The sequence below is a fragment of the Macrobrachium nipponense genome, chromosome 10 (genome assembly GCF_015104395.2).
Source record: "Macrobrachium nipponense isolate FS-2020 chromosome 10, ASM1510439v2, whole genome shotgun sequence".
Lineage (NCBI taxonomy): Eukaryota > Metazoa > Arthropoda > Malacostraca > Decapoda > Palaemonidae > Macrobrachium > Macrobrachium nipponense.
This window is the reverse complement of record NC_087204.1, coordinates 75,028,877-75,041,323: the sequence shown is the minus strand read 5'-3', so window position 1 is coordinate 75,041,323 and position 12,447 is coordinate 75,028,877. Positions and strand designations below refer to the sequence as shown.

Genomic DNA, 12,447 nt, shown 5'->3' with positions numbered 1-12,447 from the left:
CCCCTTGTTCGAAAGCTTACGACCTATCCAGCTGCCGCTAGTAACCTTCCTATTGTAAAAGGACCGAAGGTTTGTATGCCGTGTCAGAACAACTGTAATTTATTTAGGTTTTGCATCCCTGCAGTTTCTCTCACCAAACTCCTAGCTTCGCTGATTATTTAATAAAAAAAAAAAAAAGGGGGCAACTAGCTGGCAACTACACACTAGCGTAACTACTTAAACATGAAGTATAGATTATGAAAGTAATTATACTAATTACTATCTGCAAAAAAACTCAATTGCAAAAAATTACTTACATTTAGGTCCCTAAAGTATTCATTGTAGTCCAGAGCATATCCAACAACAAACTTATTAGGAATTTCAAACCCACAATCTGAAAAAAATTCTGTATTAAATAATATAATTCACTACCCCTTTACATATATAGCTACAGGGGGAACAGTAACACACAACCTGTATAAGCAATGAAGATTATGAAAAAAAATAAAAATAAAAAACATCTTTCAAAAATTACTTATTATTTACCATTTAAGAACAGGTTTTAAAACCAGTCTACATTATAAAATTTACAATACGTACTTATAAAATTTACAATGCATAGTATTAAAATACAATTCTATATATTTCAGTGAAAGGCACTTCAATTCAGGAACTACGGCTGCCAGGTTATACTATTTGTTTCAATGCTCATAAGATTACTACAATTACAATACGTACTATTGTTAGATGACTTAGCATTTCCTACATTAAAAATTTCAATTTTTACACGAGAAGAGAGTTTAAAATTGCCAGTACCTGTACAGTATTTAAAAAACTCCTTAGATCTTAATGGTAGGCTAGTCATGCATTACAGGAACCTAAGAGGGAGAAGGCCTTCAGTGTTTGCATGGCCAAAATTCAATGCATGGAAAATGACAATTTGTCCAAAATTGCATTTTTCCTAACTATACAAACCTGAGGTCCTTTTACAATAGGAAGGTACTAGCGGCAGCTGGATAGGTTGTAAGCTTTCGAACAAGGGGTTCGGTAGTTAACTGCTTGTCCGACAGGCCGCGCGCGCGCGACTGGGAGGTAAACAAATCACTTTTGCTTTTGGCCCAAGCAAAACTGCAGAGTGTCAGCAGAAATGAGGTGGCATGCGGTGGGGCTATGTGTAAAAGGACCTCAGGGTTTGTATAGTTAGGAAAAATGATATTGTTATGTTACAAATAAAGTTTCATACATACTTACCTGGCAGATATATACATAGCTAAGACTCCGTCGTCCCCGACAGAAATTCAAATTTCGCGCCACTCGCTACAGGTAGGTCAGGTGATCTACCGGCCTGCCCTGGGTGGCAGGACTAGGAAACCATCCCCGTTTTCTATCATATTTTCTCTCTTCCACCTGTCTCCTGCGGGGAGGCTGGGTGGGCCTTTAATTGTATATATCTGCCAGGTAAGTATGTATGAAACTTTATTGTAACATAACAATATCATTTTCATACAATCAACTTACCTGTCAGATATATACATAGCTGATTGGCACCCTTCGGTGGAGGGTAAGAGACAGCTACTATATGGAATAGACAGGTAAACAACATATGTTGTAGGTATAAATAAAACCTTGGTTCCTACCTGATAGGTGGTAGACTTGGGTGGGTGTTGCCCAGTAGTTCTGCATCACCTCAAGAAACTTTAGCGAGATATGTGATCTATGGCCAAGAGTTCTTGTGGGTCTGCCGATGGGGTCTTTACCCACTTACTCAAGCAAGAGCCTAAAAGGACTTTGTCAATGGGTGCTGATCCACTTATATGACAATACACCTTAAGAAGGAGCACACAACCATCCCGACCACCTGATCCTAACCATGTGTTAGAACTAAGGATTGTTACGAGTTATCCCGCCCCAACTCGCCACAACAACCGTAACTCAAAAACCACTACGCACACATACATAATTTTCCAAAAAAAAAAATTATACTCAACTAATTGGATATGACGAGAATTCTCTTATGAACAACCTAGACGGCGCCCGTGCGAGCCTGAATCCTCCATTGTTCGAAGAGATTCTCGACCATATCCAACAGAAGAACAGTATATACATATTAAGGATTGGTGTCGGCTCCCGTACCCAGAATCGTATCTGCCGATACGATAGGACCTAGAGAAAAGCACTTCTCATACGTCACACGCACGTCTTTCAAGTAATGAGATGCAAATACCGAGTTGCATCTCCAATATGTCGTATCTAATATGTTTTTAAGCGACATATTCTTATAAAACGAGAGAGACGTCGCAACCGCTCGTACTTCATGAGCTTTTACCCTCAGAAGTTGTAATTGTTCGTCCGGACAAACCTTGTGAGCGTCCGTAATGACGTTTCTTACAAAAGAACGCTAGAGCGTTCTTTGACATCAGTCTTGTGGGGTCTTTTACCGCGCACCAAAGACCTTGTCTAGAGCCTCCCAACTGACGCTTCCTCTGAAGATAGAACTTTAGAGCTCTAACAGGGCATAGAGACCTCTGCTGCTTCTCGCCTACGAGACTAGACATTCCTTTGATTTCGAATGACCTAGGCCAGGGATTCGTGGGATTCTCGTTTTTCGCTAAAACAGAGTCTTAAACGAGCAAATCGCCGAGTCTCCCTTGAATCCTACTTTATCCTGCAGAGCTTGTAATCCACTAACTTAATTCTTTTTGCCGTTGCTAACGATATAAGAAATAGGCATTTTCTAGTTACGTCTCTAAATGAGGCCTGATGAGGAGGTTCAAATTTATCCGAAGACAGGTACTTTGAGGACTCACGTCCAAGTTCCAGTTCGGAGGTACTGGCTCCTTAGACTTTGACGTCTCAAATGATCTTATGAGATCGTGGAGATCTTTGTTATTTGCCAGATCTAAACCTCTGTTCCTGAACACAGCCGAGAGCATACTCCTGTATCCCTTTATTGTGGATACAGCTAGATGCGATTTTACTCTCAAGAATAGCAGGAAATCAGCAATTTCCGCTATAGAGGTAGAGGAGGAGGACAACTTCTTGGCTCTACACCACCTTCTAAAGACCTCCCACTTCGGACTGGTATACTTCGAAGTGGAGGTTCTGCGAGCTCTCGCGATTGCGCTTGCCACTTCGCGAGAAAAGCCTCTCGCTCTGACAAGTCTTTCGATAGTCCAAAGGCAGTCAGAGCGAGAGCGGGGAGGTTTTGATGGTACCTCTTGAAGTGTGGTTGTTTGAGAAGATCCGTCCTTCTTGGTAGGGATCTTGGAAAGTCTACGATCCACTCTACCACCTCCGTGAACCATTCCTGGGTCCGGCCAAAAGGGGGCTATTAAAGTCATCCTCGTCTCTTTTGACGCCACAAACTTTTTCAATACTAACCCCAGGATTTTGAATGGGGGAAAAGCGTACACGTCCAACTCGAGACCAGTTTAGCATGGAAGGCGGTCTACCATAATTGCTCTTGGGTCTTCACGACCGAGCAAAACACTGGGAGCCTTTTTGAAATGTATGTTGCGAATAGATCCACGTGAGGAGTTTCCCCACAGAGACCAAGATCGCGACATACTTCCTCGTGCAGAGTCCATTCTGTATGAAGGACCTGGTTCCTCCTGCTGAGCCTGTCCGCCCTCATTTTCATTCCTTACTCCCCTCCCTGTACGAACCTTGTCAGCAGGGAGATGTTCCTGTGAGACGTTCCAAAGTAATAAGTCCTCGTGAGTTCGTAAAGGAACGAGGAGTGAGTCCCACTCCCTGTTTCGAATGTAGGCAAGTGCGGTGGTGTTGTCCACGTTACTTGTACTACCTTTTGTCTCTCAGAGGTTCTAGACTCTTCCCAAAGCCAGGTGAACGGCGAAGAGCTCTTTGCAATTTATGTGCCAGGACACCTGTGCTGGTTCCCAGGTGCCTGACATTCCTCCGAGCCTAATGTCGCTCCCCAACCCGTCTCCGACGCGTCGGAGAACAACACTAGGTCTGGGTTTCTTTGAACTTAGAGAGACCCCTTTGTTCTCTTCCAGAGGACGCAACCACCACTGTAGGTGTGTCTTTACCTCCATTGGAATGGGGAAAAAACGTCCGACAGTTGTCCGTTTTTCCAGCTCCAAGACTTCTTGAGGAAGAATTGAAGTGGACGGATATGAAGTCTTCCGAGATGGAAGAATTGTTCCAGCGAGGAAAGCGTCCCCAGAAGGCTCAACCATTCCCTCGCTGACGTTTGCTGTTTCTCTAAGAAGAGAGATTATCCTCAAACCTTTCTCTGTTCTCTCTTGCGAAGGAAAAACCTCGAAAACCCCGAGAATCCATCCGAATCCCCAGATAGACTAGGTCTTGTCTGGGGTCATCTGAGACTTCTCGAGGTTCACAAGCAATCCCAACGCCTTGGTCAATTGTAGTGTTAACTTTAGGTCCTCCAAACACTGTCTCTCCGATCTGGCCCTGATGAGCCAGTCGTCTAGGTACATCGAGACATTCACTCCTTTGAGATGAAGAAATCTCGCCACATTCCTCATCAGGCTTGTGAAGACCTGAGGAGCTGTGGACAGGCCGAAACACAAGGCTCTGAACTGAAAGATCCTTCCCCCCGTCATGAAACGGAGGTACTCTTCGATGAAGGGTGGATCGGGACGTGAAAGTAGGCGTCTTGGAGATCTAGAGACACCATCCAATCTCCTTGTCGTAATGACGCTAGGACTGAAGCAGAAGTCTCCATGGAGAACTTCTCCTTCTGAACAAATTTGTTCAGAGCGCTGACGTCTAGTACTGGTCTCCAGCCTCCCCCCCGAGGCTTTCGCCACTAGAAAAAGGCGATTTGTAAAACCCCGGGGAGTTTTGATCCAGTACTAGTTTCTACTGCACTCTTGTCCCACATTTGTTCCACCATTGATCGAAGAGTATCCCTCAGTACAGGATCCTTGTACTTGGCTGATAGTTCCCTCGGTATAGACGTTAGGGGCGGAGTATTCAGGAAAGGGATACGATATCCCTTCCTTATGATCTTTAGTGAAGACGCGTCCGCGTCTATCAGTGTCCAGGCTTCCACGAATTCCAGGAGTCTGGCACCTACTGGTGTTTGGAGGGAGAATTGTTTCATTTGCCCTTTTTAAAGGGACGAAAGGCGGACCTACCTCTTCTCTCTGGAGCCTTCCTTCTTGCGGGAGGTCTGGAGATCGGACCACTCGAAAGGGCTGCCTAGAAGTGCTAGGTTCTTTCTTGTCGACACTAAAGCAGGTTTCTTTTCCTCCTAGCAGACTGCGTCAGAAGATCCTGTGTCGCCTTCTCAGTTAAAGAGTGAGCTACATCCTTCACTAACGTTAGAAGGAAACAAAAAGTCCGAAAGAGGTGCATATAGCAGAGCTGGCCCTCTGCGCATGAGAGACTGCCCTTTGTTAAGAAGGCGCCATACACTGTCCTTTTCTTCAAAGACCTGCTCCAAATAATGCAGAGACTTCCAAAGATCCATCCTGTACTGCTTTGTCGATGCACGACAAAATGGATAGCAAGGCTTCAGGTTCGATTCCCTGCGAATCGTGAGCTTTCTTGGACATCACCCCAAGGGACCAATCTAAGAAGTTGAATACTTCCAATACATGGAACAGTCCCTTGAGGAGATGATCCAGTTCCGAAATACTCCAAGTAATGCGGGCAGAATTAAGACTAGGACGCCTTGAAGCGTCAACTAACGTCGAAAAGTCTGCCTCCGTAGTAGAAGGGAGAGCGATACCATATCCTCCCCCGTCTTGTACCATATGCCTCTTTTTCCCAGCTAACCTTGCTGGAGGCATGCAGAATACTGTCCTGGTTAAGTCTTTCTTCGACTTCATCCAGGCGTCTAAGGCGTGTAAAGCCCGCTTCATCGAGATGGTGGGCTTCATCTTCAGAAAAGACGAAGTCTTCTTCGCCTTCGCACTCGAAAAGAGCGAGCGCGGAGAAGGAGGAGGCAGCCGGAGTCAACTCGTCTCCGTATTCCTCCAGAAGCATGGTAGTCAACACCTTATAGTTTGACAGCCCTCTCTTCCAAGATCTTCATCCTCCGAGTTTCGTTCGAACTCGTGATAATCCTGAGTTTCTGTTCTCCTTCAGAACTTTCTTCTTCTGGGGGAGACAAAACTCCTGATCGGAGAGGGGCTAAGGGAATGAAAGTCTTTCCTTTTTCCCGTTCTGATCGACTTGGAAGGCGTCACAACCTGCGGCTTCTCTCGGCGCTTTAGAAGACGTTCATGTATGACGCTTCCCCGCTCTCCGAGCGTCATGTATGACGTCTCTTGTTGACGTTTAGATGGACGCTTCGCGTCTGGAAGACGCTTCGCTTTCTAAGGGCTTCCTACTCGGCGTCACAATCTTGGACGGAGCGTCACGTCTACGATCTTCTTGATTTGACGCTTCACTTCTAAAAGACGTCTTCCGAGCGGAGCGACCCGAGGACGAGGACTTCTTAATAGGAAGCGTCACGTCCTTCCGACGGGGCGCTAAAACTCCCAAGAGATGATAGTTGTTCTTGCACGCCATAATGATCTTCCTTGACGCTTCTCCTACCTCTAGCGCCTGAACGCCCTTCGTCATCACTAGGGAAGAAGCATGATAAGGTACTTCCCTCATAAGCGTCAGGTGACGTTGACGCCACCTTCGCCTTCTTGATAGCAGACGGGGCGTCATCAGAGAAGCGCTCTCCGGGCTAGAGTCGATATCTTGCTTCATATGACGCTTCAGCGGTCTCGATAAGGTCGACTCCTTCCACCTCGTTTAGGTGAGGGAGAGGGAGAGGACGAGAAACACTCGCGAAGGACGCTTTTCCTGTAGCGTCCTTGAGCTGGCTGCCATGAAGCAAAGCTAGCTGAAGGGGACGTCTGAACCGTTGGGGATTCCCTCCGACCTCCTTAAAGGCTTTCGACTTTCCTTCTCCTCTGGGTCATGTGAGCTTGGAAGAGGTCTAGGCCTGGGAGCGCCGCAGGGACGATCAAACGCCCCCTCCACAACACTGATAGGGCTCACTTCACTAAAATTTTCACTCTCACTAGCCTTACCTTTCGAGTCCGCCATCTTGGACTTCATGTCTCGAATTGTCGCTTTTAGATTGGCGATTTCCGAAGCCGAATCCGAAAAGACACTCTGAGAATGAGATTTATAGGGAGATTCTCCAGCAGTAGGGTTAGAATTATCATTAAAAGGCTCAATAGGCCTTGAATTCACACCTTTCAGTCTTCTAACTCTATCCCTCTCTAACTTCTTCAAATAAGAAGTCAAAGTCTTCCATTCTTCTGCATTCAAACCCTCGCATTCCTTACAAGTGTTAGTAGCAGAACACTGCACCCCCCTACATTTACGGCATACAGTGTGAGGATCAACCGAAGCTTTCGGTATCCTCACCCTGCAGCCTACATTCACACACTTCTCACTCACTTAGAATCAGACATCCTGAGAAAAATCCAAAAGAGTTATTCCAAAAACAGTCCACAGTAGCGAATGCCAAAACACGATCCAAATACGTCACCAAAAGTCGAAAAAACGTTGATCAAATGTTGAAAAAAGAATCCAAGTCAGGAGGTAATAACAACAATGTTGATACCACCGGCGACAGAGAAAATATGATAGAAAACGGGGATGGTTCCTAGTCCTGCCACCCAGGGCAGGCCGGTAGATCACCTGACCTACCTGTAGCGAGTGGCGCGAAATTTGAATTTCTGTCGGGGACGACGGAGTCTTAGCTATGTATATATCTGACAGGTAAGTTGATTGTATGAAAATGCAATTTTGGACAAATTGTCATTTGTTCCGACACGGCATACAAACCTTCGGTCCTTTTACAATAGGAAGACTCACTTCTTGGTGGGTGGAATCTGAGTCTTTTGTGAACAGACTGGTGTTCGCCCAACCTTGGAAGCCTCCCTGGTCGTAAGAGCGAGGGAGGGATCCAAGCCTCTGTCCGATTGATCGGGGTGTGCACCGCAGGATCAATGGTCAGACCTCTGGACCGAGTACTAAGAGAGAGGCAAGCGTATCTCTTCGTACCAGCAATGTAAGAACTTGTTCCTGTACAGGAGCAAATATAAAGTCATGGGTTTTGACTCTTGTAGGCATCCACTTCCCCCCCCTTGTAGGAGGAAGTTGGTGGATATCTGCTCCTATCCCTAGTGAAAGAGATAGGATGGGGCTCTGTCATATAGCTACCTGCATCTCGTCCTCATCCAGCGTAGTGACGACCGTGGCCCTCTGCCCACAGGTAGAGGAGGAGGAAAAGACGGGAAGAGGGAGCCAGTCACTCAATCATTCACACATCCACCACCACAGTCACACCAGGACTCGATGCTGTTTCAGCCTGCGAGGGTCTGGGTTAGCTACACAACTTGTTTGAGCAGCCACCACGGGTCCCCAAGGAAAAGGTATCCAAGGACCTGTGGGCAATATCCCGAAGGTAAAGAAGGACGTAAAGGTAGTCTGGTTAGACCAGACCCCTGCCTTCAGGACCTGTGCCACGGAGAAGTTCTTACGAAACGCCAACGAGGGGCCAATACTTCTGACTTCGTGAGCTCTCGGACGGGACGTACGGATGTCGTCACTACCATCAGCCTCATACGCCCTCCTGATGACCTCACGCAGCCAGAATGAAAGAGTGTTCTTGGATACTTCTTCTTGGTTACCCCACAGGTGCTAACGAAGAGGCGTCGACACTCAGGCCTGAGGTGTCGAGTTTTCTTCAGATAGGCGCCGTAGCGCCCTCACAGGACAAAGCAGCATCTCATCCACATCATTATCGGTGAAGTCATTAGGGAGGGAATCGTGAATGACTCGAACCTGTCGTCAGGGATCGACGGTTTCTGAGTCTTCGCAACGAAGTTCGGGACGAAATCGAGCGTTCACAGATCCCCATCCCCGGTGGAATGTCGTACATCATAGGAAAGACCATGAAGTTCCCCTACTCTTCGCCGATGCCAGGGCCAGCAAGAAGAGGGTCTTGAGGGTCAGATCCCTGTCTGACGACTCTCGGAGTGGCTCGAACGGCGTTCGAGTCAAACTCCTAAGGACGAGAGTCACATCCACGCAGGGGGCCTGAGTCCCTGGGTGGGCAAGACCTTTCGAAGCTCCTCATAAGCAAGGAGATCTCGAACGAGTTCGAGATGTCCAATCCCCTCAGTTTCAGGACAAGCGCCAAGGCGGCTCTGTATCCTTTGACTGTGGGGACTGAGAGGAGCTTCTCTCGGCGAAGAAAAACGAGGAAATCCGCTACCTGCTGAAGAGTGGCTCGAGAGGAGATAGACCCCGTCTACGACACCAACCACAGAAGACGGCCCACTTCCCCTGGTACACAGCCTGCAGAGGACTGACGGACGTTTCCAGCCATCTCTGTTGCTGCGCTACGAGAAAAGCCTCTCGTTCGCAAGAGATGGTGGATAACAGCCAGCCGTGAAGACGTAGGGACTGGACTGCTCAGTGGTACGCTCGACGTGTGGATGGGCGAGAAGGTTGTGCCAAGGGGGAATCTCTCTCGGTTCTACCTGCGAGAAGAGCCAGCAGGTCCGGATACAAATGGCCTGTGGCCATTTGGGAGCCACCAGGATCATCCTGAGATTCGGGGTGACCAGTGCTCGACTGATCACCTTGCGAATCAGGCTGAACGGGGTAAAGCAAATAGACGAAGAGGTTGTCCCACGGGTGTTGAAGAGCGTCCTCTGCAGCTGCCCATGGGTCCGGCACGGCCGAGAAGAACACCTGGAGCTTCCTGTTGTGCCGGGTGGCGAACAGATCCACGACTGGTCGCCCCCACAGGTCGAAGAGCCTTTCCGCCACGTCCTGGTGTAGAGACCATTCGGTCCCTATCACCTGATCCCGACGGCCTGAGCGTGTCTGCTACTACATTCCTCTTCCCTGGAATGTAGCGTGCCGACAGCTCTATTGAGTGTGCCTCGGCCCACTCGTGCACCTGCCGAGTCAACTGGTACAACGGGAGAGACACTAGGCCCCCCTGTTTGTTGACGTAGGCCACTACCGTGGTGTTGTCGCACATCAACACCACTGAGTGTCCCATCAAGCGGTCCTGGAAACTCTTGGAGAGCGAGGAACGCTGCCTTGAGTTCCAGTACATTGATGTGAAGGTGCTGTCGTTCTCCGTCCCACACTCCTGAAGTTCAGCACTCCTCCAGGTGTGCGCCCCATCCCTCGGTCGATGCGTCTCAGAACAGCTGCATGTCCGGGGGGGGAGTGCGCAGGGGAGGCTCCTCTTAAGAGGTTCCTGGTCGTCCAGCCACCAGGCTAGGTCCTGCCTCACCTCCGGTGTCAGTGACACTGGAAAGCTTGGGGGATCCTCGCCTGTGACCAACTCTCCTTTAGTCTCCACTGAAGAGACCGCAGGTGAAGACGCCCGTGAGGGACTAACTTCTCGAGTGACGACAGGTGTCCGATAACGACTTGCCATCGCTGAGCTACCTGTTTTCCTGCCGAGACAGGAACTAGGTTGGCTGCCGCCTCCCCTGAATCTGCTGATCCGCGAGTCTGCGGGGAAGACTCGCCCTGCTACCGTGTCGATCAGGCATCCCCAGGTACTTCATCCTCTGCTTGGGCTCGAGATCGGACTTTTCGAAGTTCACAACGATCCCCAGATCGCGACAGAACTCGAGCAGTCGATCCCTGTCCTGTAGCAACTGCGAGCGGGAGCTCGCCAGGACTAAACCAATCGTCGAGATACCTCATCAGACGTATCCCGTGCGAATGGGCCCAAGCAGACACCAGAGTGAACACTCGCGTGAACACCTGTGGGGCGGTTGAGAGACCGAAGCAAAGTGCCCTGAAACTGGTACACCGTCCCGTTTGAGGATTTGAAGCGGAGGTAACGTTTCTGGAGGACTGATGAATGGGTATTGGAAAATACGCCATCCTTCAAGTCCACCGAAGCATGAAATCGTTCTCCCTGATGGAGTCGAGCACTGAGCGTGCCGTCTCCATCGTGAACCGGGTTCTGGCAAACAAACCGGTTCAGAGGAGAGAGATCTATCACCGGGCGCCAGCCTCCCGTAGACTTTTCCACCAGGAAGAGTCGACTGTAAAAGCCCGGTGACTGATCCGTGACGATTTCTACAGCTCTCTTGCTCATCATGGTCTTGATCTCCTGTCTCAATGCTACGTCCTTCGATGACCCTGGAACGTACGACTGCTGTTGGACCGGGTTGGAGGTGAGGGGTGGCCGAGATTCGAAGGGTAATAGATATCCCTCCCGAAGGACATCTACAATCCAGGTCTCCGGCGCCCGTAGCGCTGACAAGTTGCCCAATGGCTGGCCAGGAACACCCCCCCACTTCCGGCAGCAGGTGAGGGGGAACGCCGTCCCTAGCGTTTCCCCCCCTTTCTTCGACTTCTTCCAGAGCCTCCACGGGAGGAGGAGGGCTGGGTGGGAGGAGGGCTGGTTACGGCTCCCCTTGGTAGAAGTCGAAGAAGACAGAGTCTTTCCCCGGGGCTTCGACGCAGCTACCGTCTAGCCACCGAGGAAGCGCTAGCCGAGCTCTTAGACTTGGCCGCAGTCCGAGGCTGCCCAGAAGCCTTCGAGACTGCCTGGTGAACCAGACGGTCCACTGTCGTCAGTGCGCCGTCTGTCCACCGCAGCGTCCACCATCTCTCCTGGGAAGAGAGACGTGGAACTCCGTAAAGGTCCGTTGCGAAGTCCCAACGCCGCTTCACGCCCGGCCGCCCTGGAAACCCGGAGTAAGGACAGCGTCCCTTCGTCGGAGAACCAGGTTGGCCCACAGGTTCACCGTCTGGTGGGCAAGGAAGGAGATGGCTCTTCTCCAGACTGGCAAAGTCTCCTAAAGGCCGAGTCATCTTCGGGAGAAATTCCCCCGGAGTTGGCTGCGACCTTAGATACTGTGAGGGACCACAGATCTAGCCAGGAGACGGCCTGGAAAGCTGCCATGGCGGTAGATTCCAGGCCGAGTGCCTCTTGCTGCGAGAACCATAGGTTCTCGGACAGGAGCTGCTGCAGAGACACACCCGGAGTCAGCCTGGCTAACTCCGGGTTCACCTGTTTGGGCGGCATCGGGTCTTCAGATGGCACATAAAAAAGCAGCCGCTGTCGCAGCAGAGGAGGAGGAAGCAGCTTGCTCGACCTGCCAGACTTGAGCGACCGTCTTGTCCGGAGACAAGCGATTCAACCTGGTCCAGCACTGAGTCTGCAAGCTCGGAACGCGGCAAACCCACCGTCGGTCTGGGTTCCCCTCTTCGGGCCCCAGAACGACTCGAGCCGGGACGTGGGCTCGGATGGTGGGAGCGGCGATCCTTCCGCGAGGTCGTTGTGCTGACGAATCAGCGCAATAACCTCGGCAAAGTTCCTCTGGATCTCAGAGTGACTGCGTCCTGCGGAGTCGGACCATCCAGTCCCTCAAACAGGAGCATCTGAGACCCTCCTCCCTCAAGGGAGGAACAGCGACAGACCCCTCTCGGTCTCCTCCAACCACTTGTGCGTACGACCTGGCTGGTCCGAGAACC

The 12,447-nt window shown here is 50.0% G+C and overlaps 1 protein-coding gene across 1 annotated transcript in view; it reads right to left on the bottom strand.

The window, feature by feature from the left end:
* Window positions 1-230: 230 nt before the first annotated feature.
* Window positions 231-12,447, bottom strand: part of LOC135223701 (hypoxanthine-guanine phosphoribosyltransferase-like) — a 47,394-nt gene continuing 35,177 nt past the window's right edge. The window contains exon 5 of the mRNA XM_064262422.1: window positions 231-373. Within this exon, the coding sequence (XP_064118492.1) occupies window positions 252-373 (122 nt within the window). The 3' untranslated portion in view covers window positions 231-251. The remainder of the gene's footprint in view (window positions 374-12,447) is intronic.